At 33.2% G+C, this 26656-nt stretch overlaps 3 protein-coding genes across 4 annotated transcripts in view; all 3 read right to left on the reverse strand.

Annotated features, from left to right (window-relative positions):
- Positions 1-784: 784 nt before the first annotated feature.
- LOC130818524 (uncharacterized) lies at positions 785-5777 on the reverse strand. The gene is made up of 4 exons (XM_057684692.1): positions 5038-5777; positions 3847-4067; positions 2164-2271; positions 785-1198 (listed from the first exon to the last, which is right to left on the reverse strand). Exons 1-4 carry the CDS (start codon positions 5273-5275, stop codon positions 1094-1096), a joined length of 672 nt encoding a protein of 223 aa, XP_057540675.1. The 5' UTR covers positions 5276-5777; the 3' UTR covers positions 785-1093.
- Positions 5778-18770: 12993 nt separating this feature from the next.
- Positions 18771-22355, reverse strand: LOC130821528 (F-box/kelch-repeat protein At1g22040-like). Its single transcript, XM_057687325.1, has 2 exons — positions 21919-22355; positions 18771-20708 (listed from the first exon to the last, which is right to left on the reverse strand). Exon 2 carries the CDS (start codon positions 20666-20668, stop codon positions 19241-19243), a length of 1428 nt encoding a protein of 475 aa, XP_057543308.1. The 5' UTR covers positions 20669-20708; positions 21919-22355; the 3' UTR covers positions 18771-19240.
- Positions 22356-23238: 883 nt separating this feature from the next.
- LOC130821519 (serine/threonine-protein kinase TOR) overlaps positions 23239-26656 on the reverse strand; it is a 37055-nt gene continuing 33637 nt past the window's right edge. For both annotated transcript variants that reach the window (XM_057687319.1, XM_057687315.1), the window contains exons 52-57: positions 25620-25681; positions 25461-25533; positions 25240-25374; positions 24811-24990; positions 24468-24730; positions 23239-23616 (exon numbers count right to left, since the gene is read on the reverse strand). In XM_057687319.1, the coding sequence (XP_057543302.1) occupies positions 23598-23616; positions 24468-24730; positions 24811-24990; positions 25240-25374; positions 25461-25533; positions 25620-25681 (732 nt within the window). In that variant the 3' untranslated portion in view covers positions 23239-23597. The remainder of the gene's footprint in view (positions 23617-24467; positions 24731-24810; positions 24991-25239; positions 25375-25460; positions 25534-25619; positions 25682-26656) is intronic.

Genomic DNA, 26656 nt, shown 5'->3' on the forward strand with positions numbered 1-26656 from the left:
ATTTTTTAGTCTATGGGTGCAACTAGGCATGGCCACGATCCGGGTTGGTCCGATTCCACCCGGTTCCGGTTCCATTTGGAACCTGTCGCGATTAATAATATTGATAATATTGAAATAATAATAGAATTAAGAAATAAATAAATAATTAATAGACTAATTATGTAATTAACTAAATTAAGAAATAATTAAAACACTAATTATGTAATTAAGAGAATAATTGCGTAATTAAAGAATTAAGTAGAGAGAGTAGGAGAAGAGATGAGTTGTGAATGAAAATGATTGAAAGTGGTGGGTATTTATAGGAAAATTCCAACGGCTATAAACGGCTAGTTTCCAACGGATCTTTTCACGGTTCCATGGAACCGTTGGGCCGGTTCACCCGGACCGGTCCCGGTTCCGGTTCCAAACCGCGGTTTTTAAGTCCGGTTCATGAAGTTTTTTCCGGCGGTTTCACGGTTCCGGCAACTTTTTCTTCTGGCGGTTTCACGGTTTCGCGGTTCGGGGCGGTTCGGAACCTGTCGCAAACGGTTCTGGTTCCGGTTCCGGTTCGGGACCGGTTCGATTCCGGGTAACCCGCCCCGTGGCCATGCCTAGGTGCAACGCGCAAGTTAAAATCTTCTCCAATTTTATCCAACAACAAGAAGATTTGTATGTTCATTCATCATACATCTAATGTTTGACATGCTTTGTTCGGCCTTTTATTTTATAAACATAAACATAAACAAATCTCAGTCATTGGAGTAACTTGGGATGTCATCGGATAATTCATAAGGTGGAAGCAAGATTTACCAAGACTTGCACATTTATTGCTCCTTCATACCAATTAACAAGTTTATAATTTGATATCAGATGACAAGTATTCGAGAATTTGAGAGATCAAAGCGTTCTATGAAGCGTACCAGTAGTATTCCATACTTACAGTTTTATCGTATACACTAAATATAAGCAGCTATAAACACCACAACGTCAAAACCAAGAGTATAAGCAGCTACACAGAAGGAGAATGAAGACGAGCCACGATTGGGCAAACCCTATACTAAACCTGCCACAAAGTTCTGATATTTGCAACTGCATGCCACCACAGAAGACAAACTTATTGAATGATTCGTTCGTCCTGAAGAAGTTCATATGGATCAATATACTGAGGAAGTGAAGCGGCTGTTTTGCTCCCCGTGTGAACAAAAGTTGGCCCAAAATACTGCAATGACAGTTGAGACATGAGATTACTGATCTTCCCAGAAGCCAAATCTCACACAATCATGGAATAAAAAAGAGGTTATAACATAACAGTTGCTTTATAACGAAACCCTGTTACGTAACATGTGATTTAAAATTATGGAGTAACAAACATTATAATATGCTATTCAAACATATTAGTCCTTATCATTTTTAATGAGTATTAGATTCTACAAGATCTATTATAAGCTCAACTTCAAATATATGCTCTATAAATCTTGAATAACAACAATAAAATGGATATTTTTCAAGTTAAATTCACACTGATGTTTACGGAAAGCGTTGTAACACAGCTATGTGCCGCACCGCGACACTATCCATGAGTTTTTCAATGCATTCAATATCCAAAAATCAAAAGTATGACGGGGCAATTCGAGTTTAGAGGCCAGAGGGGTCAGGAGAAGGGAACAAGCTAGGATTATAGTTGATACAAAGGGTAAAAAATAAACAGAAGAACTGAAAGTAAACATAAACTTTAGTAGCTCAAAAGATGCATGGTCTTCATCCTAATAAACTTGATCGTGAATCAAATGTCAGAACAGCTACATTACCAAGTAGTCAACGGAAATCTGAAGCATTATTATGCTGATTCTACCTTATTGTGTATTCTCGATGAAAGTTACAAACTATTGAGTGAGGAATAGCTATTCTAGAAAATTGAACGAAAATCTGAAGCATTATTATGCTGCACTTAAGTGACACAACCTTCCTGAAAAAATTCACATTGCTAAGCCAGTTAAAAATGAGCACATTTGAGGATGTCTACGTGGTTAATAACTATTGTCAGTTAGACCATAAGCCTCATGTTCACAATGCTTTCGACAGTCTACATAAGTTCAAATTTGAAAATCAATGTTTTCTTCCCAGTGTTCATGGGACGAAGAATTGACAATGCGTGGAAAAACTCAAAATCAAAGAAATGCTTACCAGATAGAGTGCAGCAAAAGAACCAACCGTTATAATGATTAGAGGCCAAAATGCCAAAAAGAACGTTCCCCCAAGTGTCAACAAAAGCTTAGCACGTGGAATCAGACCCTGAATTAAACAAAGATGGAAGCAATGTAAAAGTCCTGAAGGATCAGTCAGGGGATCATAATTAAAAAAGGTACAAGAATGGAGAAGGAGTTCTATGGAATGAGAGATAATTTATGAGTGAATCGTTTCACTTAAGTTCCCACTTAATTGACTCTCACATAAGTTTCCACTTAAACGAGGTTTGAGGGTCGGATATACACAACCTTACCCTTGTAAAATCAAAAGGGTTGTTTTCAATTGATCCTTGATAGAAAACACCGTATGCAAGATTACAACATCACATAAGGAAAAAAAAAAGCCTGATCAGAGACAACTCAATCAACCAATCAGCAACAAGCAAGCAGAAAGGATAAATTTTTTTAAATCATCCTGTCAGACCATACAAGGAATAAATCCATATTATTTATAAGCTAAGATTTAAACTTCAGCAAGCAGAAAAACCATGCATTTGCAGTTAAACGAGCACATATTAGGAGCAAAAGAAACAATTACAGATTAAGCGTTAAAAGGCATAATTAAGGTCTAATTGTCCGAGAGACACGTGTGCTTCAATTAAATGTTATCAGCTGACCTGGAGCTTCTAACGTTCTTTTCAGGTAAGCAACATGCTAAAATGAGAATAGAGAATTAAAATTCAACATGAATAATGAAGTATATCATGCGAATCAATATCGTGCAGTCTGCTGTAGCCTATATGAATCAAAATGATCAGAAAATTACAAGGTTATTTGGAAACTTTGAGCACTTCATTTGATATTGGGAGAACATTAGCAGAAATCCGAGTAATAATGCACCACAACAGAAACATCCTTTTTTACTAAACATAATATCTTTTACTTGATTCTACTTTCATTGGCCAAATGAAAACATTCACTCAGTGGAGAATACATTTTACAATAAAAAATAAATAGTAATAGATAAATATCAGAGCTGCAAAGAGATGAATTTTATTTCCAAAGAAAGATGAAATTCTGTAATCTGTATAGCTAAAGTATAGGAGGTGAATTACTGAATACTGATATGCAACTTTCCATAATATAAATCCAGGGAATAGGGACACAAGGTTATTGCTACGAACTCTTGTGAGTGAACATCCATACTAATGATTGCAATTTGCACCCATTAGTGTGCAACTAATTAATTTATAAAGTGTGCAATCTAAGAAGTGTAAAATTCTCAATTCTGTTTCTAAGGACTATCCCCAGGCCCCCCAGCAGACAATGTGCATCAATAAGACAGCTTCAGTACGCGACGTGTATAGCTTATAATTCAAGATGAGTTCATATGTTGATCACCTCAACTTTCTCAAAAATTCTATCTTTGGTACAGTTACTGGTATTTATTTCCATTTATCTTTGGTTAGCATTAAGACCAAAAGGAAGTCTTCCCAGTCATAAACACCCAAAACCAGACACTACAAGCTCGTGCTATCCTCTAAATCGGGAATGTCTTTCTTCAATATTCTATCAGTATCAAGGGAGCAATTGATTTGCTATGCAATATTTCCGAAGGATCAGATCATCTAACTATATATACTCCACACAAACAAATCACAAAAGCTAAAAGATGGTCAACCTCAAGGCCTTCACTGTTCAGAGCCATTGATTGCTCTCTTTGATTCGTCAAACTTTTGTCTGCACCTGTTGCTACTGCATTTCTCTTTGAATATGATCTATCAGCTTCTTTTGTTAACTCTTCTTCGATTGTGCTCCTATCGCTCTCCTCAAGCAGGGATGTCGGTGAAATACCTCGTCTCCGAAGCTCCTTCATGAACAAAGATTCGGGAGGTTCATTGTCTACAATGAATTGTACACAAGTTTAAAGAAAATGATTGAACACATTTTCAAGAATTTGTGGCATTCAATGCAGCTCAGGAACTCATGAACCCCCCTCCCCCCCCCCCCCCCCCCCCCAAAGGAAAGAATAGAAATGCAAAAAGCCAATATTCAATTCTTTGTTATAGACAATGCATTATAAACAGTAAGTTTACATGAAAAGTCATTCTAATTTAGATCAGCAAAAGAATGGAAGTTCTCAATCCAAAATCTTAAACTAGCAAACGTAGTCTTAACTCTTAACCTTCCAGCACAAAATGTTATTTGTTTCCTGTGTTGCGCGTCTACTTATCCTAATAGTCCATCCATTTTAATCAAACTTCAATATATCTTCGGGATGAAAGTAGTATTATCTTACATGCATAATGTATTGTATCCCTAATCCCTTCTGAAAAACAAAATGTATCCTTTTTCCAACAGAACTAAAAAGGTGTCCTTTTTCAAGTTCAGCTTTTTGACACAAGATAGTAGTAGTAGTTTAACTCTTTCTCACCAAAACCCATTATCACATATCATTACTCTGAGGTACAAATAAACAAATAGACCTTTAATCCTCAAAAAGTTTCAATATTTTGCTGAAAGTAGTCACCATTAGTAATATTTCCTTCGAAAACAAACAGATACCAAATACTCATATGCATGTATCTAATTCATTTAACCCAAATTTATATTTATATTATAACAGTACAACCAAATAGATAAGGAAAACTATTATATTGAACAAATAGCAACAAGGCAATCATTATAATTTTAATCCTCAACAGATTTCGATCTGTTGCTAAAATTAGTTCATCATCATTCATATTTCACACCAACATAAACAATCAATTACTCATTTGCATGTATCCAATTCATTTCAACCCAGTAACTAATACAAAAAAACTCAGCAAATAATTAATTAATTGAAAAAGACAGAGAAGTAAGAACTTACTACTACTATTACTTGGTTGATCATCCCCATCTTGCAATTTACAAAATACCCCATTCACCATCTTCCTTGTAACACTTCCCCTTAACCTCAACTTCAAAATCCCTTTCCCTTGAACTTGGGAACCCAATTCCTTTGATGAAAAAAAGCAGGAATTCAATTCCTTATATTTCGAAGAATTTGATAAATAATAAGAGAAATTAGTAGGTCTCATCACTTGCAAAGAAGCCATTGCCACCATTTTTACCCTGCAAACAATCTCTATTTCTTTCTTTATAGCCGCCTAAAGCAGACTTTCAACAAACCAACCAAACGAACTACCAAACAAAATCAAGGGAAACAAGTTTTATTACGTAAAGAATAAATATAAATAAAAGCGAAAATAATTAAAGAAAAAGAATATGGAGAGGGAGGGGGCAAACGTTTGAGACCGGAAGAGGAGAGAGAAAATGGTTGCAGAAATGGCGGCGTAGTATAGTTTATGAATGGAGTGGTAGAATTAAAAGTGAGCTAAAGTGCGCTGGATGGGTGTAGCGTAGGAATAGGATGTGATGGGGGAAGCTTAAGTTTGTGCGTTACGTAGCTTACTTAGTTTGTGGCCACGAGATTTGGGTAAAGACGAGGTGAACAATCTCTCATTTTGGGTTTCTATGATTGACAACATTTGGGTGCGGTCAGGAATGTTCATGTTGTGTGGCCTATAAATAGGCTTGTACCTAATAAAATTTGAAACATGTGATGATGTCATTTTATTAATTTGCGCGTAACAACAGACTTATAAGAAAATGATGATGAAAACAGATGAAGTAAAAATAAAAAAGAGAAAAAGAACGTAGTTGAGAAAGGACAAAAAATGATGAAGTAATTAAAGATGCAAGTGAGTAATTGAAATAATTGTGAGTGGTAGAATAAAATAAACTAAAAAGATAAAAAAAGAAGGATGGTCTTATCTTTTCTCCTCAACTATAACCTTTTCTATTATTTAATTTTACTTCATCTCATTCGTCATCATTTCCTCCGATTTGAACATAGAGGTTAGAGGAGTCTAAGTCAAAAAGGAAGAAAATGATGATTAAAGCAGATGAAGAAGGAATAAAAAAAGAGAAAAAATGTCGTAGATGAGAAAAGATAAAATCAAAGAAACGATAAATTAATTAGAAATGCATGTAAGTAACTGAAATAATTGTGAAGAGGTAGAATGAAAGTAAACTACAAAAGTTGAAAAAAAAGGATAGTCTTATCTTTTCTCATCCTCACCTACGACCTTTGCTATTATTTAATCTCACTTCATCTTCTTCATCATCATTTTCCTCTACTTTGAACATAGAGCTAGGTTGGAGGAGTCTAAATCAAAAAGGAAGAAAATGATGATAAAAGCGGATGAAGAAAGAATAAAAAAGAGAAAAATGTCGTAGTTAAGAAAAGATAAAATAAATGAACAATGAAGTAATTAGAGACGCAAGTAAGTAAGTAAAATAATTGTGAAGAGACGGAATAAAAGTAAACTCTAAAAGGTGGAAAAAAGAAAGATGGTCTTATCTTTTCTTCTCCTTGTCTATGACCTTTTCTATTATTTAATCTCACTTCATCTCCTTCATCATCATTTTCCTCCATTTTGAACATAAAGCTCGGTTTGAGGAGTCTTAATAAAAACGTTAGAAAATGAGGATGAAAATAGATGAAGAAACAATAAAAAAGAGAAAAAGGTCGTAGTTAAGAAAAGATAAAACAAAGGAACGATGAAGTAAGTAGGGATGCAATTAAGTAATTTATATAATTGTGAAGAAGTTGAATGAAAGTAAACTACAAAAGGTAGAAAAAAGAAAGATGGTCTTATATTTTCTCCTCCTCAACTATGACCTTTTCTATTATGTAATCTCACTTTATCTCCTTCATCATCATTTTCCTCAATTTTGAACATAGAGCTAGGTTGGAGGAGTCAAAATCAAAAGGAAGAAAATGATGATGAAAGCACAAGATGAAAGAATAAAAAAGAGAAAAAGGTCATAGTTAAGAAAAGATAAAACAAAGGAACGATAAAGTAATTAGAGATGCAAGTAAGTAATTGAAATATTTGTGAAGAGGTGGAATAAAAGTAAACTAAAAAGGGTGAAAAAAAGAACAATAGGTCTTATCTTTTCTCCTCCTCAACTATGACCTTTTATATTATTTAATCTCACTTCATCTTCTTCATATCCTTCATCATCACTTTCCTCCACTTTGAACATAGAGCTAGGGTGGAGGAGTCTAAATCAAAAAGAAAGAAAATGATGATGAAAGTAGATGAAGAAAGAATAAAAAAGAGAAAAAAAGGTCGTTGTTAAGAAAAGATAAAACAAAGGAACGATAAAATAATTAGAGATACAAGTAAGTAATTGAAATATTTGTGAAGAATTAGAATAAAAGTAAACTAGAAAAAGTGAAAAAAAGAAGGATGGTCATATCTTTTCTCCTCCTCAACTATGACCCTTTTTTTATTTAATCTCACTTCGTCTCCTTCATCATCATTTTCCTCTATTTTGACCATAGAGCAGGTCTGATGAGTCTAAATAAAAAGTTAGTAAATGATGATGAAAGTACATGAAAAAAAAATAAAAAAGAGAAAAAGGTCGTAGTTAAGAAAAGATAAAACAAAGCAATGATAAAGTAATTAGAGATGCAAGTAAGTAATTGAGATATTTGTGAAGAGGTGGAATAAAAGTAAACTGCAAAAGGTGAAAAAAAGAAGGATATGTCTTATCTTTTCTCCTCCTCAACTATGACCTTTTATATTATTTAATCTCAATTCATCTCCTTCATCATCGTTTTCCTCCACTTTGAACATAGAGCTAGGTTGGAGGAGTCTAAATCAAAAAGGAAGAAAATGATGATGAAAGCGGATGAAGAAAGAATAAAAAAAAAGGTTGTATTTAAGAGAAGATAAAACAAAAGAACGATGAAGTAATTAGAGATGCAAGTAAGTAATTGAAATAATTGTAAAGAGTTGAAATGATAGTAAACTACAAATTAAAGGTGGAAAAAAAGGATAGTATTATTTTTTCTCCTCCTCAACTATGACCTTTTCTATTATTTAATCCCACTTCATCTCCTTCATCGTCATTTTCCTTCACTTTGAACATAGACCTAGGTTTGAGGAGTCTAAATCAAAAAGGAAGAAAATGATAATGAAGGCAGATGAAGAAAAAAATAAAAAAGAGAAATAGGTCGTAGTTAAGAAAAAATAAAACAAAGGAACGATGAACTAATTAGAGATGCAAGTAAGTAGTTTAATTAATTGTGAAGAGTTGAAATGAAAGTAAACTACAAAAGTTGGAAAAAAGAAAGATGGTCTTATCTTTTCTCATCCTCACCTACGACCTTTGGTATTATTTAATCTCACTTCATCTCCTTCATCATCATTTTCCTCCACTTTGAACATAGAGCTAGGTTGGAGGAGTCTAAATCAAAAAGGAAGAAAATGATGATAAAAGCGGATGAAGAAAGAATAAAAAAGAGAAAAGTTAAGAAAAGATAAAATAAATGAACAATGAAGTAATTAGAGACGCAAGTAAGTAATTAAAATAATTGTGAAGAGGTGGAATAAAAGTAAACTCTAAAAGATGGAAAAAAGAAGGATGGTCTTATCTTTTCTTCTCCTTGAATATGACCTTTTCTATTATTTAATCTCACTTCATCTCCTTCATCATCATTTTCCTTTATTTTGAACATAAAGCTAGGTTTGAGGAGTCTAAATAAAAACGTTAGAAAATGAGGATGAAAGTAGATGAAGAAAGAATAAAAAAGAGAAAAAGGTCGTAGTTAAGAGCATTAGTAATGGTGACCTTTTAGGAGGTCACATGATCTATCTAGAACAAAAATATAAACAAGAGCATTAGTAATGGTGACCTTTAAGGAGGTCTCATGATCTATCTAGAACAAAAATATAAATAATAGTGACCTAGAACTAGGTTGGTCATGAAAGAGGTTAATAAAATAGGTTGATTGATGACTCAATGCTTCAAACGGTCGTCTTCTTTTTTTTAAAAATTTTCGCCACGTGTCGCTCGGTCATTGGGCAGCAAAAATTGAATGGGTGGCTGCTCTGAAACACGTGCAGCAGCAAGCCAAATGGCGGCATTTGATTAGGTACAAAAACATACTCGTTTTTTGCCTTTAACGGCTATTTTCGTATTTAAATAATTATTTTTTTAAAAAAATTATACCAACGGTCATATTTTTTCGAGATCTATCAAATGAGACCCATATTGATATTTTTTGACATAATGTTATATTTACATATTTTGTTCTTATTTTCCTACTTTTTTTTGTTAAATAAAATACCAAATTAATCATTTCAAAAATCCCAAAAAAAAATATAAATTCAAATAATCTAATTTATGGAAGAAATCCATGTAAAAAAAAACCTAGAAAAAAATCTTCTAACAATCAAATTGCTAAAGTTCAGTATCAAAATCCTCCGTTCAATCCTCCATTTTCTCAAAATACTCCAAATTCTTCTTACTATATTCCTCAAAATATCCCAAATTATTCTTATTATGTTCCTCAAAATACCCAAAATTCTCAAACTATGGTTCACCACCATCATCAATCTCACAATGCCAACTCTAATATTGATATTTATTCAACTCCAATAAGGGGTGAAAGTTTAGACGAAAATGAGATGGAGTATGATGATGATGATGAAATTGAAGGAAATGATCAAGATGATCAATATGGTGAAGATTGAGGAAATTTTGTTCATCATGTTGATGCTAGTCTTTACACCCAACCATCATTTCAAGATCTAGTTTCACAATTTGGTTCACCATCGAGCTTCACTCAATTGGTTCAACCATCTCAACAGTTACCTAATAATAATAATGAAGCCCCTATACCTTCAAAGAAAAGTTGAGATTTGATTGAAGATATTGCTCTCATATGTTCAGTCATGAACACAAGTACAGATCCAATTGTGAACACAAGTTCAGTCATGGATATGGCATGCCTTTTTTGGGATGCCAGGTTCATATAATGATCTCAACGTGTTATATCGATCACCTCTTTTAGTTGATTTGTTTGAAGGAAGGGCACCACCTGTCAATTTCACGGTGAATGGAAATTAATACGGCATGACTTACTATCTCACTGATGGCATTTATCCTAAATGGGCTACCTTTATTCAGTCTATTACTGAACCGCAAACTGCAAAAGCAAAGTTATTTGCCCAACATCAAGAAGCAGCAAGAAAGGATGTGGAGCGAGTATTTGGGGTGTTGCAAGCTCGATTTGCGATAATTAGAAAGCCCTCACTTGCTTGGGATGAAGAACGACTCTCTGATATAATTACTTCTTGTATAATTATGCATAATATGATAGTGAAAGATGAAAGAGATAATATACACACTATGCTGATGGTAGAGAGTTCATGGGAGATCGCCCAAAAGGTCAATCGGAAGGTACAAGTGGATTAAATGATGACTTTGAGTATTACACAGATAGAATTGTTGATATCAACCGATACTTGACAAATAAGGATGATGTTGAAGATCGACAAACACATTTATCCTTAAAAGATAACTTGGTTGAAAATATCTGGCAAAAGTTTGGAGGGAACCACAATTAATGTATCATTTAAAATTTTAGTTTTTTAATTTGTGTATTTATTTTATGTATGCGCATTGTAATTTTTATTTGAAGTTAACGAATTTTCCTTAATTATTATTAATGTTTACATTTATATTTATTAAAAAATATTAGTTTTATTAAAAGAATAATTTTTTTTAATTATAAAATAGTAGATCTATTTTAATCAAATAAAAAATTATATTAACTTTGTACATGAAAATATTATTATAAAACAATAAAGATAAATGTTAGATAAATTAAGAGAGAAAAATTATGGTGGGATAGAAAAAAATAAGAAAGAGAGGATGATGACCTTTTAAAAGAGATCATTGTTAATAAAATTGGGTTAAAAGATGAACTTTTAGAAGAAAAAATTGTTAAATAGTAAGATGACCTTTTTTTTAGGTCATGAATAAGGATGCTATAAGAAAAGACAAAACAAAGGAACGATGAAGTAAGTAGAGATGCAATTAAGTAATTTATATAATTATGAAGAGGTTGAATGAAAGTAAACTACAAAAGGTAGAAAAAAGAAAGATGGTCTTATCTTTTCTTCTCATCAACTATGACTTTTTCTATTATTTAATCTCACTTTATCTCCTTTATCATCGTTTTCCTCCACTTTGAACATAGAGCTAGGTTGGAGGAGTCAAAATCAAAAGGAAGAAAATGATGATGAAAGCAGATAATAAAGAAAAAATAAAAAAGAGAATAATGTCGTAGGTTAGAAAAGATAAAATCAAAGGAACAGTGAAATAATTAAAAATGCAAATGACATAATTAAAATAATTGTCAAGAGGAAGAATAAAAGTAAACTAAAAAAAATGAATAAAAATGGATGAGTTCGATATATTATTAGGCTACCTACTAATCAATTCTATAATAGGAACTATTGAACTCTAAAATATCAATAATATGTAACTAAAAGTGAATGTCTTTTGAAGTTCAAACTTCAAACCATAAGCAATTCCAAAGGATTTCAAATCAAGCACATGAGAAATAGAAAAAAAAAAACCCACAAAAATAACTACAATAGTCAGCAAGAAAAGTGGATGAATAAGCAAACTAACCAAGTACTAAAATATACAAAAAGAGAATCAGAAAATATTAACGATTGTTTTACATGTAAATCTTGATAAAAAAAAAAAATGAGTATAACATTGTAATTTAGTCACTTTCTTAGCCATTGAACATCATATTGGATAGTTAACTAATAGTTCGTTGTGCAGATTTTATCCACATATAATCCATATGATAGAATTAACATGAAGTAAACATCGGAACATGCATGTAACAATATTATATATGTGAAAATAATAATTAAAACGAGTGCGCGTGTGTAGTCCAAAATCATCATACAAAGAAAAAACAACACTCCAATGCAAAGAAAAAACATCACTCCAAGAGAAAAATGTATTACGTAGAAGGCTAGAACGAGTACGTCAAAGTCATGAGGCAATTGAAAATCCTTCCAAGTTCCAACGTTAGAAAGCTTGATTAGCATATAATATGCAAAACAAAATGATGTTTTATTATATTATTATTCTACTCAACTATAAATGATTATTATATAATACCGATCTAAAGAGACTTAACTCTTAAGTCAATATACCCTCCGGCCGACCTTCGTCCTTCACAAAATTATATACCTTTCTCCTTAAAATTACATAGATTCATATAATTATCATTTACAATTTTAGTAGATCTAATCTAATTCTTATCTAATAAAATAAAAAAAAAAAAACAATCTTGAATTCAAAATAATCTTAAAATTACATACATTTATATAATAATCATTTATAATTTAGTAGATCTAATAAAATAAAAAAAAACAATCTTGAATCAAAAACAAGCTTAAAAATGCTTATTTATATAATTATCATTTATAATTTAGTACATTTACTAAAATAAAAAAAAAAATTTGAATCCAACATTCTAAAGCGAATATTTTTGCAATCACCTAAATAACAATACGGCATGAAGAACCACTCAATCATCTGTAAGAACAAGGCACAATGAAAATCACAAATAAAATAACATTCTTAAATCTACCAATAATCCTAAAAATCTGGAAATCAACGAATAATTGATTTTAAAATAACCACAACGTACGGATTAATGAATCGATAATTAAAAATCTCAAAAATAACCACGAAATTACCGGTTGATAATATGCCATAATTGAAGAATCCAGACATCATATAAATCATAAAGACCCTAAAACTTAAGAGCAATCAGGAAATAAACGACCAAAACCAGGAAATGCACGTATTGAAATAATCACCAACTACCTAATTATATACGGATGATTGAAGAATTCAAACATAGATCTTGAAACGAAAAAAAGAGGCAATTCAATCAACAAACAATAAAACTGAGTAACCTAAAACAGAAAATCAACAAACAAACAAGACAAGGTCAAGAAAAGCAAGAGAATACACAACACGAGAAAAAAAAACGAAAAAACATTTACTTAAATGGAGGCACAGACACACACACACACACACATATATATATATATATATATATATATATATATATATTTTGTTATAATCCAAAATAAATTATGTTTGGAATTTTGATTTTTGGTTTAATAGAATCAAACCTAGTCAAACCAAAAAAAATTGGTTTCTAAACTTTCAATCTAAATCTAAATCAAATTATGAATAATCCCAATTATATTTCTTAATTATTCGGTTTGGATTGATTTGATTTATTATTTTATGCAGATAACTTTCACCCCTAGTGTTGGGTGGTGCATTTTAGTTAGAAATTTACATTTTAACAACTATTAATTTTGTCGAATTATTATTAGTACTTAAGTAATAAATTATTCCCTTCGTTCTTTTTTGTTTATTCACTTTAAATTTTTTCACGATAGGAGAGAAAATTTTAGATTTAGTTTTTGAAGTATAAATTGAAGATAAAATATATTCATGTGAGATCTTGTTAGATTCTTGTTGATGTATTTTTTAATATAATAATTTTTACAATTTTTTATAATAGATATTTAAAGATATAAAGGTTCAAAGTTTGCTTTGAAAAGACCGCAAAAAATAAAGTAAACAAATAAAAAGAAATGAAAGGAGTAGATTAAATGGTTAGAAACATTTAGAAAATAATTAAGTATTTAAAGTTTAATAAAATCACAATTCATATTAATATTATAACAGCTATCATGACGTGATACTAAGTTTTAAAATATTTTTTACTTATCTATTAAATTAGACAATTACCGCTACCCCTAACCACCTAGATCTTTGACACTTACAACAATTAATTGCTACCTAAAGATCAAATGACTAACTCAAAATTACTTTGCGCCGAATAAGCTCGTTTTGGTAGGTGGTAATAAACAATGGTAATGAGAATGAAAAATAAGTGTAATTTTATTTGAAAAAACTCTTGACTAACTTGATGGTCATTTGTCCAACTTTAATCCTCTCATTTTCTTCATAAAATTCATTCCAATATATTATCATTAGGACCAGGGGTATTAAGTGGTAATTAAAGTTTCTAAGCAAAAAAAATTTTTTGTGATCAAAGTTTCATCACCATGAGAATGATATGGAACTTTTGATGAAATTCATAGCCAATTATGAGCCCATTTAAAACCATGTAACTTTTCTCTTTTATATTGTTACTATGAAAAGGGCCTCATCTTTAAAACAAAATTTAAAACTAAATAGGGCCTCATTCTCACTACCATTATTTTGTACCACTAACCAAACAGGCCGTAAGAGTAGTTGAATATTTGTTATTAATAGCAAACAATTGCTCTAGTGACTAGCTTTTTTTGATCCCAAATCCTTACACTTCGCCACCATTTTCATTTTATCGTCACCCCTATTCTAATGAAATGACGAAAATTCCCCTGAACTTAAAATTTGTATAAAACATTTCAATCTCACTCAATATAACACTTTTATCACTTTGAAAACACTAAATCAAAACTTAAAATTTGTGGAGCTAAAGCTAAGGAATTCAAAACGCGAATAATAATTCGAGGTAATTTCTAATCGAATCTCATTCCAAAATTCAAAAAAAAAATAAATATACGAAGAAGGCAGTCGCGCGCGACGCAACCCAACTGCCTCCTTCGTATATTTTTTAAAATTTTTGCTTTTTATATGTTATTAATTAATATTTATGTTAATAAATTATATTTGTTAATAATAATTAATTAAATTATTATTATTATTATTATTATTATTGAAAATTAATAATAATAATAATAATAATAATAATATTAAATTAATAATTATTAACTAATATAATATATTAATTAAATGTTTAGTAATTTAACTTATTAATTTAATAATATTTATTTTAAATGTTTATTAGTTTATATGTATGAATTATATTATTTGTTAATAATTTATATTATTAAATGTTTATTAAATTAATATTAGTAATCTAATTAAAATTAATTTAATATTCTTTTTAGTGCCGGGAATTTATTAATGTTAATTAAGTAATCGTTTTCAATCATGAATTAATATGTTAATTAATTATTACTTTTTATTTATGTAATTAACTTAACGTAATTTTATTATTTTAATTTATTATTAATAGTTAATTAAATTATCAAAATCGTAGTAAATGGCTGATAACCAAGGAAGAGGAAAGAGTTTTTTTAGAGGCTTGTTGAGCAGAAATAGTTCTAAACCGACCTTACTAAGAGGGGATCCTCCTGAAAAAGGGGTTACGAGTTCCGCTAGGCGAGCTAGGCAAGAAGAGTCAGCCAGACATAGCCCGGCTCAACGTTCGAGTACGTTGCACCAAGTGCGTACTTATTTTGAGGACCAGACGAGCCTGTAGAGTAATTTGGGGGGCTCCAGTGATGAGGATAGTGACTACAAAGGCTCTTTTAGTCAGCCAGTTGATTGGACGGTCGTGCGAGGGCATGTTGGTAAGTTTACACGGGCGGGCCCTAGTACGGCAGGCGCCCTCTGATCATGCAAAAGATAGCCAAGTTGACGATGCGACTCCACGAGGGAGGAGGCGCCAACAGTCCATTGAAACAAACTTGTTGATACCCAGATACGAGGGGCACATAGCTAAGGCTATTTTTGAGGGCTCTGAGCGTACGCCTCCAATTTTGGAGTGTCTTACTAGGAAGAAGTCGCTGGAGGTGATCATCAGACTGCAAGATATGTCTGATGAGCTGTACAGAGTTTTACCTGCCATTCCCCTTGGTCGTCTGCCATACATTATGCACCAGCATATTGATAGTTCTTTAATTACTACCTTTGTGGAGAGGTGGCAGCCGGATACCAACACATTTCACATGACCTGGGGGGAGATGACCATTATGTTGCATGACGTGCAACGCATTTTAGGATGGTGAGTGAAAGCTCGCGCTGGCCGGTCTATTTGGAGAGCCCATGTCTGAACTGCGAAGGAAGAGGTACTTCATTAGCGGAAGCATCAATGTTGGTGAAAATATGCCCATGTGCCACCAGTCTCAGGCTTTAGAGACACAGTCTACAGTCTATTACATGGCTATTGTGGGTTCAACACTGCTGGTGGATAAGACTAGAATTGGGATGCGACCTCACCCTATACTTATTGTGATTGCCGATCAGGATGAGATTGTTTGGGGTGCATTGACTCTAGCGTATTTGTATCGACAACTGGATATGGCGTCTAGGGCTGGGTGCAAGACTATTGTTGGTTGTCTTACATTGTTACAAACATAGATCTACGAGTACATCACGGCCTTCTGCCCCCATCCTCGTCATGCTGATGTACTTAACAAGACGAGGGAGAAGATGTGGTCCACACAGAAGCCAGTTCGTAAGCTCAACAGGCTGAGAGAATTCTTGGATTCCTATAGCGCTTGTCCACGCAGCAATTGTTCCAAGGCAAAAATGGATACATGACGATATAACAGTCTCAAGAAATTATATAGCAAAGACCTTAAAATAGATTTCTTGGATTCCTGTAGCGTTTGTCGGATCCTCGATTGCTTATTTGTTACTTGTGTGTATGCCCTTTTAAACAGAGTACCAAATGAGCTATTACCGCTGCTAAGATAGTCTAGTTACCCATGTGTAAACAGTCATTCGTCCATGCACGCACAAATTTCTCTTTGTGTGGAATCCATGTTCCAGCCAAATATCGAACGACCCTTGTATTCCTAGTCGACCAAGTAGCCACAATCTATTCCCATTTGTTTTCAAATTCAGCGAGCGTAGAACTGTTAACGAAGGGGTTCCATCTAGTTTGCCAGAATATCTGCTCTTCTGGTTTTGTTTTCCCGCCACACAATTTGTCCACCATGTTCTCTACGTCATTATCAATATGTCATATGCATAATAAATGTCGCACATCACGAATATGCATAATAAGTAACATATATTTAATAAATAAAACGACAATAATTAATCGATAGAACTTTTTTACCTAGGAAGACATCACGAATAGCTGCAGATAAACCCTCATCTCGATCAGTTACGATTACGTTGGGAGTCTGAGCTCTGCCAAAAATATCTGTCAATCTCTCCAACACCCACGAATATGAAACAACCACCTTATCTTGCATCAAACAAAACGCAACCAAAAAGTTGTGATTGGTTGGCATCACTCCAATTATTTCACAAAGGGGCCACTTTTGTTTGTTTGTTTGATACGTTGTATCTATCAACACAATATAAGGCCACATACATATCATTTGAATAGACGTACGATTTGCAATTAATAATCGACTCAATTGCCCTTCACTATTTAAGTTTGTCCAAACCACATGATTATGCTCTATAGTCATATAAAGACAGTGTTGAAGCAGAATCCTACCCTCCATCTTTTCTCTCCTAATTGATTGTTTTACATTATAAATTTGATTCATACTAGCAAAAAAACTAGGAAAATTTTGTCTAATTGAGGTCATGATAAACGCAGGTTGTATGTCGGTTGCTCTAAGCTGTCGTATGTCTACAGTCAACCTATTTGCCCTTACGTGACCATCTTTGTACACTAAGAACGGGTGGTTATGTCTTCCTTTTTCACCTGGACACCCTCACCGTCCAAGGTCTTTCCCCTGGTTTACGACTACTTCTTACAATCATAAATTTACACCCACATGTTCTACTTTTAGAACAGGTCGGACAACATTATCTAGGTTATGCAAATCATCCCTAATATTACCATAGTGGTGACATTTTAAGTGTAAACTAACTCTAGCACGTCCTTTTTTTTTATATGAAGCACGTGTAAATTGGAAACCAATTCCTATTGCTATCTTATCGGCCCAAGCATGTAATTCATCTACATAATTAAATTTCCTATCCGTAACAAATCTATCAGGATAATCTACAATGTCCCTTAAGTTTTAAAAGTCCTGCAAATGTAAAATAATTTTCAAACATTAATAAATAGTACGTAAATTATAATAATCGATATAAATATTACGTTACTTTAAAATATAAAATAAAACATAGATTAAGTTAATAAAACGTTAAATAAATAAACATTAAAAATAAAAGTTTTAAATAAATAATAATTAGGTTTAATAATTAAAAAATAAAAATATTAAATGTTAAATAAATAATAATTTAGTTTAATAATTAAAATTCCAAATAAATTAACAATACAATATATTATATAAATATTAATTAGGTAAATATAATATTCATAAATTATAAAATAAAATAATTTAATACAACATATATTAAATAATAATAAAATAAAAAAGAAAGTAAATAAATAAGAGAAATAAAATTAAAAAAAGGGAAGGAGTCGCGCGCAACTAAGCCGTGGGTGTTCACGCGAGATTGGACCGCGGTTGAGTCGTGTGAAACATGCGATTGAACCGCGGTCCAGTCCCGCGTTTCACGCGACCCACCCACGGCCTAGTCGCTCGCGACTGGTGTTTTTCCTTTTGTTTATTTTTTTTTGAAAAAAGTCGAATCGATTAAATTACTTACCGAATCGTATTCATGCTTATTTTCGTTCGCCATTGTGAATCGATTTCAAGTTTTAGCTTGTTTTAGTTTAGAGTGTTTTCAAAGAGTTTTTAGAGAGATGTTAGAATTTTTAAATTTGAAATTATATAGGGGCGATTTTGAAAATTCACTATATAAGGGATACTAATAAAATAAAAAGAATGACAAAATTTAATAATGCCTTTCCTTGTTCAATGGGTAGATCTTAGTAATAGCATACCATTTCTTAATATAGTTTCGGATGATCAAGACTTACTTCTGAAGATAATGATTGCATTGAAGTCCCCCCAAAGTTAAAAAAGGATTTATTCATTTAGCATCAAGTAGAAGTACAAAATTTAAAGATGGACATTTTGCCTTAAAGGCACTTCCACTTATTTATTACACATTGTTCGTTTATTTTTATAAAAAAAAAAAAAAATTACGAAAGTAAACAGGTAAATTCTACCATTAGTAATACTTCTGTAGCAGTCTCTTACTACAAACAGAAACATATACTACTAAGTCTATAAACCATACATGATCACCGTAACAATAATTCCTATGTTGATCTCCGAGCTCTAATCCTGACCATTGTGGCCGTGTGTAATATATATACGCTATCAACTCATGCACAGTCCGAATTATCCTTCAAGCAACAGTCCACTGAGCCAGTATTAAATTCTGAGGATTTGACAGCTAACCAAATCAGTCTGTCCAGCTCGCTTTGACGTGATGACTTTCCAGGTAATCCCTGATGAATTAGACGCAATAGAACTTCCGGTAGAAGAGCTTCTGCTAGACAACGATTTTAATTCCGAGGGTGGTTGTGCCACAGGTTTAGTAGCAGCTTCTAAAACCGCAATTTCGGAATTGATATCTTTAATGATTACATGAAGCTTTCCACATAAACCAGCAAGAAGGTATGGAGATTCAGCATCATTATGATAATGACGCATTGGAACCTCGCCAACAACATCTTTCCAAGAATCATTTTGTTGATCATATACTTTAATCTTAGCACTATCCAAAGAACCAGAAAGATCTAAAGCATATAGCTCATCATCAACTACAACACTCAATTTGGTTCCTGCCTGTTTAGCAGGCCAACCCTCACCCATACCCACAGGCATTTCAACCCAAGAATTCGTATCTGGGTCAAATATCTCACCACCAGCATCAATAAAGAAAGGCCAACAATATAAGCTTTGAGGCACGTATAGCTTACCCTTGTATGTTGTCAAACCTGTTGCTATTGGTTTGAAGAGATTAGCTAGAACAGCAGTAGGCATGTTTTGAGCTTTTGAGAATGGCATGCTAGGGACCTCGGACCATTGATTCGTCTCAGGATCAAACACTTCGGCAGACTGTAAGGGAGTTAACCCACCTCTGTGTTTGGTAACCCCTCCAACAACGTACAGTTTGTTGTTTATGACTCCAGTCTTGCTATAAGCTCTACCGGTTAACATAGGGCTTACTTGATTCCAAACACTTAAAATAGGATCATAACGCCAGACACACCTTAAAGCTGAGGACCTTGACAATCCCCCGACCACATATAGGCAACCGTTCACAGCTCCAATTGAACAGCCACAAAAATCAATTTTATCCTGGGGATCACCTCCTCCAAGCCAATCTCTTAAGGAATCTGCTATTTTCATCATTGATCCCAAAGAGTTCCACATTTGAAGGATTGCCAAGCCTTTCCGAGATTCATTTTGGGTCAAATCATGCGGTGTTGGTGGTAACTTTTGCCATATCCCAGAAACAGGATCCAATGCTAACCATAACAACTTATCTTTAATGCGAGAAAGAATGAAAAGACACTCTTCTGTCTTCTTCAATTCTTTTCTCAAATCATATAATTCTGGCGTCGATATAGCTTCTTTCCAAATCCGTGAAACCAACTTCAATTGCAAATAGCAGACTCTAGGTACTCTGGCAAGTATTTGGAGCGATATTTCATTTGGTAGAGAAGGAATTAGTCTTGTGCTCTGTTCAAAACACCTTGTTACCCTTTGCCTTTTGCAAATGCTATTGATTGAACTCTCATCGTGGTCACTGCTAGAATCACCATAACCATTTAGGCTGAATATACCACCCATTAAGTCCAACAGATCAATTCATAGCAATAAAAGTGCAGTCCTTCATAGAGAAAACAGAGAAATGTTAAGCTAACACCTTAACAATTAACATAACAAAAAAAAATTAGTCAATTTCTAAGATTAGAAGGGTGAAATACTAATGCACACATTGCTTGGTGATACATATTAGAAAGAAAGAGAAAAACCTATTCACAAAAAGGATATGCACAATATTATACTTTTCAAAATTCTGCAATAGCACGTCCCTTATAGCATATGCTCTTACATAAAGCGACAACAATTCACCAGAAAAATCAAAGGTCCATCCCTATATTTTTCCACATAGTCACAGCGCACTTAACAATTCACTGAAAAACATAGATGCTCACCACCATCCATAATTCTCACACTTTAGCCACATTCATAGTGCTCCGAAAAACATAGACACACACCATCTATTATTCTCACACTTCAACGCCCTGGGCAGGACTTTCAACGTAGCCACATTGATAATGCACCCAAAAGTTCACCGAAAAACAGCCGCACACACCATCTGCTATTCTCACACTTCATCACCCTAGGCAGGACTTCCAACTTAGTCACATTCATTAATCACCTAATAGTTCACCGAACAACATAGACAAACATCATTAATTATTCTCACACTTCAACACCATAGGCAGGACATCTTGCTTGGCCACATTCATAGCGCACATAATAGTTCACCGTAAAACATAGACACACACTGACACACGATCAATTATTCTCACACTTCAACAACATAGACTTGTGACTTCCCCCAATGGTGCTTATGTCACTGCGTATACCAACCATCAATTAAAGAGACTCAAAAGTTGTTTGAAGTGTCCATTATTACCACATGTTGTGAGTTATCATAAACTCGAGGAGTAAACTCTGCTAACTACCCATTGGTTTTGGTAGTAAACATACTGTGGGCTAGTAACTTACCTTAATCTTCTTGTTTGGATTGTTCAGACACATTTCTTAAACTAAAACAAGACTCAAACTTTCATTCAACAACTATGAAGTTAAACTTTCTTTGTAATTTCCAAATAAAAGGAATAAATTAATAACTAGTAAATAAATTCATGACAATTGATAAAGATTACATTGAAACATTCAAGTTAATTAAATTTGTTCTTCGTGATGATCAATTCCAGTAAAACAGAGCAAAAATGATTTCTAAACTTTATCAATATTTTATACAAGGGATTAAAGCAAGAAAAAATAACAAAGAAAAAGAAGAAAACCTGAGTGACGTCGGAAATTGATCGGAAAGTGTGAAATTGTTGGAGTGTGAAAAGAATAACAACTACGACTACGAGGGATTAAAAACTGAGATCTGACAAAAATGAAGGGGTAGATGAGTTAAAAAAAACTTATTCAACAATGACGGTAGAGGAAATGAAAAATAAAAATATGATATTTTATACAAAGTATTTAAGAAATGAGAATTAGAATAGTATTATTAGACCACTTCATCTATTTATTATTCATAGGCGGCAGCAGAGTGCAGACGCTCTATTATTTAATTTCTTCTCTTAAAGCTTTGCTAATTGCTCCTTAAATTGTTATGAGCAGACAAAAAACTTGAATGGTAATAATAATAAAATTAAGTTTTTGCCCTTACTTCAGAACAGTGGAATGTTAAAGAAGGAAGATGAACAGGATTGTCTATTCCCCTATAGTAGTAACTAAGGTGACCTAAATTTTAGCCTTTTAATAGAGAATTAACTATATTTAATATATTAAGCCCATCTAAATTTGATCATTTATTACAAGAAATACCATTAAAAATCAAAAAAACTTAAGGATATCATTAATATTGAGAAAAAACTAAAAAATTATCATTGATAATTTCTTAAAATGAAAGAGATTAAAATATCGAGAATTAAAGAATTAGACAGTTGACTAGTAGAAAATTACTTCAAAGGTTTGAACTAACGTGAAACATAACCCTAAGCATTTGATAATTTCTATTAGTTAGGTTATATTGTGTGCGTCTCACAATTAGTCATTTCATACAAAAACTTGTAATTTTTAAATGAGACGATTTCACTATTTTCATTGAGCTAATTCATGTACATTTAATCTATTAAAGTGATCACTTACTATCTCTATTAAGCTAATCCGTGTATGATCTCACTGTGTTTTAGTAAGATGGCTTCATAAAAGATGAGCAGAAAGAAAAAGTGATCATATGGTTCTGAATCCTGATTGTGATAGAGCAGTGGGGACATACATGAGTACAGGACCACAAAACGCGCATAAGTACTCCTTGCGTAGCACACTAGCACTATTTTGTTTTTATTTTGAGGTATCACTAGCATTCTAGCACTATTTTTTTATATTATGTCAAAAATAAAATTATGACTTTTCTAAATAAAAACAAGGCATGGATTTCTATGACCACACAAAACCCCACACGACTCATGGACATTAAGGTTCTTGTTCCAAATCTCAAATCAATCAACTGCTAGGTTTCTAAAACAAATAAATGATACATTTAGAATAACTATCCATGGTCCAGACTCTCCTCAAATCTTTCTAACATCATTTCATCCCGAAAATACCAATATAAAGTCCATTTTATACAAAAATGAAAAAAATAGAACTTGTACAGTAACAATTTGGTAAATAAAAATAAAAGGTTGCCAAATATTTCAAACAGATAAATTTGGCAACTAATTATTTGAATTGGAACACAGATGTTCTTCACAGAAGTCTGTAGTTCCCTAGCTCATTGCATTATGACATTTCTTCTGTACAAGCAATTCTACTCCTATGATAAAAATATACTTCTATATACATATTGTGTTCATATATACAACCACAACCTACATTGCAATGATACAGAAATGGGAGATGAAAAAAAGAGACGAACAGACGCATGTACACCATAGACAACTTACGCTGTATTTATCGTAGATCACCAAAACGGGCACCACCTGAAAATATTATGTGAGTAAGTTAAGATGTAAGATATCAGAACGAAAAAAAATAATAATTGAAATTAATTAATGTTCCAGAAAACAAACGCAACTGACAACATATTAGGTGTTGGTGTTCCAACTTGGTTTTTGTGTTTGCTCTTTCAATTAGCACTTCTACTTGTTCGACTTATAGTATAAAATTTATGAACTAACAAAATATATACTAAATTATTCGAAGTTTAACATAATTTTTTATAAATTGCATAAATCAACAATTATGGTACCATTACTTCCCATAGATTACTTTTTTGCTTTATTGTGGCATTTAATCGATACTAAAAGATTGATTTTTATATATCTGAACTTATAAGGAAATTGCACTTAAAAATTTAGGTGGACAAAAATTTCATGAGAACATGACGGGTCAGCTTTGGTATCTCTTGATTAAGTATGCAAATCTGCCCTCTTAGGATGCACAATATCCTAACAGAACAAATTTGCATACTTTGGAGTTGCGACCATATCCATCATCATGAAGATCTTTTCTTTGGATTTATGTGTATTATTTGAGAAAACCTCAGCAATGTTGAAGCTGGTAGGAAGAGATAGGAAGCATAAACAAATTAGGACTATATTTGATACTTTTTACAAACGCAATCAAGCGCGGATCTTGAGGAGCTGGTGAAAACAAACTAGATCCTGTTTGCCAATTTTCATTACTCATTCGTATGTGCACTTGCATGTTTGTAAGGTCGCCCCTTTCCTCTCTTTCACAGATGTGATTGAAGAGGGGAAGAAGTGGAAATTTAGATGGCATCAAATATATATCAACTACGAATTAATACAACAAGTAAAGGATTTCATACCCGACATAATTTTGGCATAAATTTTCATACGAAGTAGCCTGAGCTATCAGCTTCTGAACCTGTAGTTTGACAGACAAGCCATGTTCAACTTCACGAGCATCTCCTGATGCCAAGTTACTGTTATCTGCACCATGTTGAGTAGCGCCAGTAGATGAAGAAGCTGCAGAAAAGTCTCGCCCAGTTAGCTTGTTACTCATTCGAGCCATTACCATCACAGCACGCTCATTTAGAACCTCATTAGCATCACCAAGTTGATTAACAGCCTAAGGCAGAAAGCAGAAGATAAGATCAGTATCAGAAGTCAGAAGATTACACCAATCAAGATCATAGAGATCAATCAAACCTGCAATAGTTCTCTCTCTCGAGCACCGCGCTGAGGATGAGAGAGATTGTTATTGTTACTTGTAGAAGATTCTTCACTACCGACGCCAGCAGCAATATGAGTGCTGCCAAGAGTAGACATTTGTGGGACTTCATTGAAGTTGAAAAGACGCCAGTTAATAAGAGGATCATGGACAAATGCCTAAACCAATAAAAGGTGAATTGTTTGTCAGAAACTCGTCATATACTTCATGGCTATACAGGACCCTCTATGGAGGGGGCAAATTAAAACAAGCTAACTGCATGGAGCTCCTAACACAATGCAATGAACAAAAATTTGTTGGTATGAATCTGAATTACAGTTCAATAAAAGTTTCCAATACATGTGAAAAAGCAAGACTTTGGAGCTACACCAACAAAAGTAAATACAAAAGGCTACGGGTATGTCTACCTCCATCATAGCCATGACACTATCCTTATTTGTTCTAAGAACTTGCATCACATTTTCACATGTTGTGCGAAAGGTCCCCTCTATCCCACTGACTTCCATAGCTTTTACAAGCATTCTGGTCAAGCGAAAAGGCACCTGCACAATATACAGTAGGTTAATCACAAGCAATTCTAGACATCAGGAAAGTAATGGAAGATAAAGTAGATATAGGGATACTATACCTTTTCAGGAAATTTCTCTCGATTCATAGATGCTTCAAAGCAGTCCCCAAAATCAATATGCAGTATTTTCCCACTGTAGAACAGCAAAAGGTAATCAAAGTCAGTCAAATACTCAAAAAAAATTTATTAGATTTACCAAGTAACATTAAAGATCAATACCTGTAACGATGTAGCATAAGGTTACTTGGGTGTCGATCACCCAGCCCTAAAAGGTAACCAACCTGTTTGACATGAAAATATCAGCAAATAGGAAATTATGGGACACAGAAAGATTCATGACCTGTGACTTCGTGAGAACTATCAAAGTTTCCAAAAACACAAATATTTACTTATTTTAACGTGAATTGAGTGAGCATCATAGTCTAGACGGTAAATGGATATAAAGCCAAAGATTAATGTACTAGGGTTTAGGGTCTCAGAAAAGGGAGAAGACATGTGTCCAAGCCTCCCAAGGACTTTCATCTTATACTGTTTGACCAATGAAGGGAGGAGCCATTCTAAGGTTTAGTACCAGGATGATGGGTTAAGAACTTAAGATGACATACCAAACACATAATTCCTATGTTTCTATTCAGTAAAAATAATCCATGTTAGGAATAAATAACATATTAATTGCCACATTTCTATTTTACGCATTTTTACTCCCTACTCTCACTATTTTTCTCTCTCCTACTACCCCTCGCCTTTATTCTCTCCTATTGCACTTGGCCCAACCTTGAAGGTTCATTAATTGATTAGTTGCAACTAAAAAGAAAGAGAAGCATGACCAGGTCAATGATGGACATGAAAACTTCTAGGTGCATTCACTGAAGGAATAGATGATAAAACAGTCACATACAATTGTGGCGAAGATGCTTCACAAAAAAAAAAAAAGAAATTACGTAAACAAGGAAATTAACGATTCATGACTACAATAAGGAACCCACGGCATCTCTGTGTGAAAAGAACCACAGCACTCAGGAGACAATGACGATAATGCTTGGACGACCAATGTCACCTCTTGAGGACGAAGAGAAGACTTCACATATGTCTCTTATCAACCCATTTTTACCTCCTTAGTATTAGTACATCAAAGATAGTACTTTAAAAGAGAAGATCAGGTTTTTAGAGCAGAGTGGTCATGCCTAAGGAATCTATGAATGTACGCGTATCTCCATTAAAGCCTTTTAGAAAAAAATGCAAGATTCCTAGTGGAG

This window comes from Amaranthus tricolor, chromosome 1, assembly GCF_026212465.1.
Source record: "Amaranthus tricolor cultivar Red isolate AtriRed21 chromosome 1, ASM2621246v1, whole genome shotgun sequence".
Lineage (NCBI taxonomy): Eukaryota > Viridiplantae > Streptophyta > Magnoliopsida > Caryophyllales > Amaranthaceae > Amaranthus > Amaranthus tricolor.

Excerpts from the sequence above, each read along its gene's own strand:
- LOC130818524 (XM_057684692.1), bottom strand. The coding sequence starts at position 5,275 with ATGGTGGCAATGGCTTCTTTGCAAGTGATGAGACCTACTAATTTCTCT. Across the intron at positions 4,068-5,037 it reads TCAACCAAGTAATAGTAGTA|ACAATGAACCTCCCGAATCT; the intron begins GTAAGTTCTTAC and ends AATTCATTGTAG. Across the intron at positions 1,199-2,163 it reads CTTTTGCTGCACTCTATCTG|TATTTTGGGCCAACTTTTGT; the intron begins GTAAGCATTTCT and ends CTGTCATTGCAG.
- LOC130821528 (XM_057687325.1), bottom strand. The coding sequence starts at position 20,668 with ATGGGTGGTATATTCAGCCTAAATGGTTATGGTGATTCTAGCAGTGAC.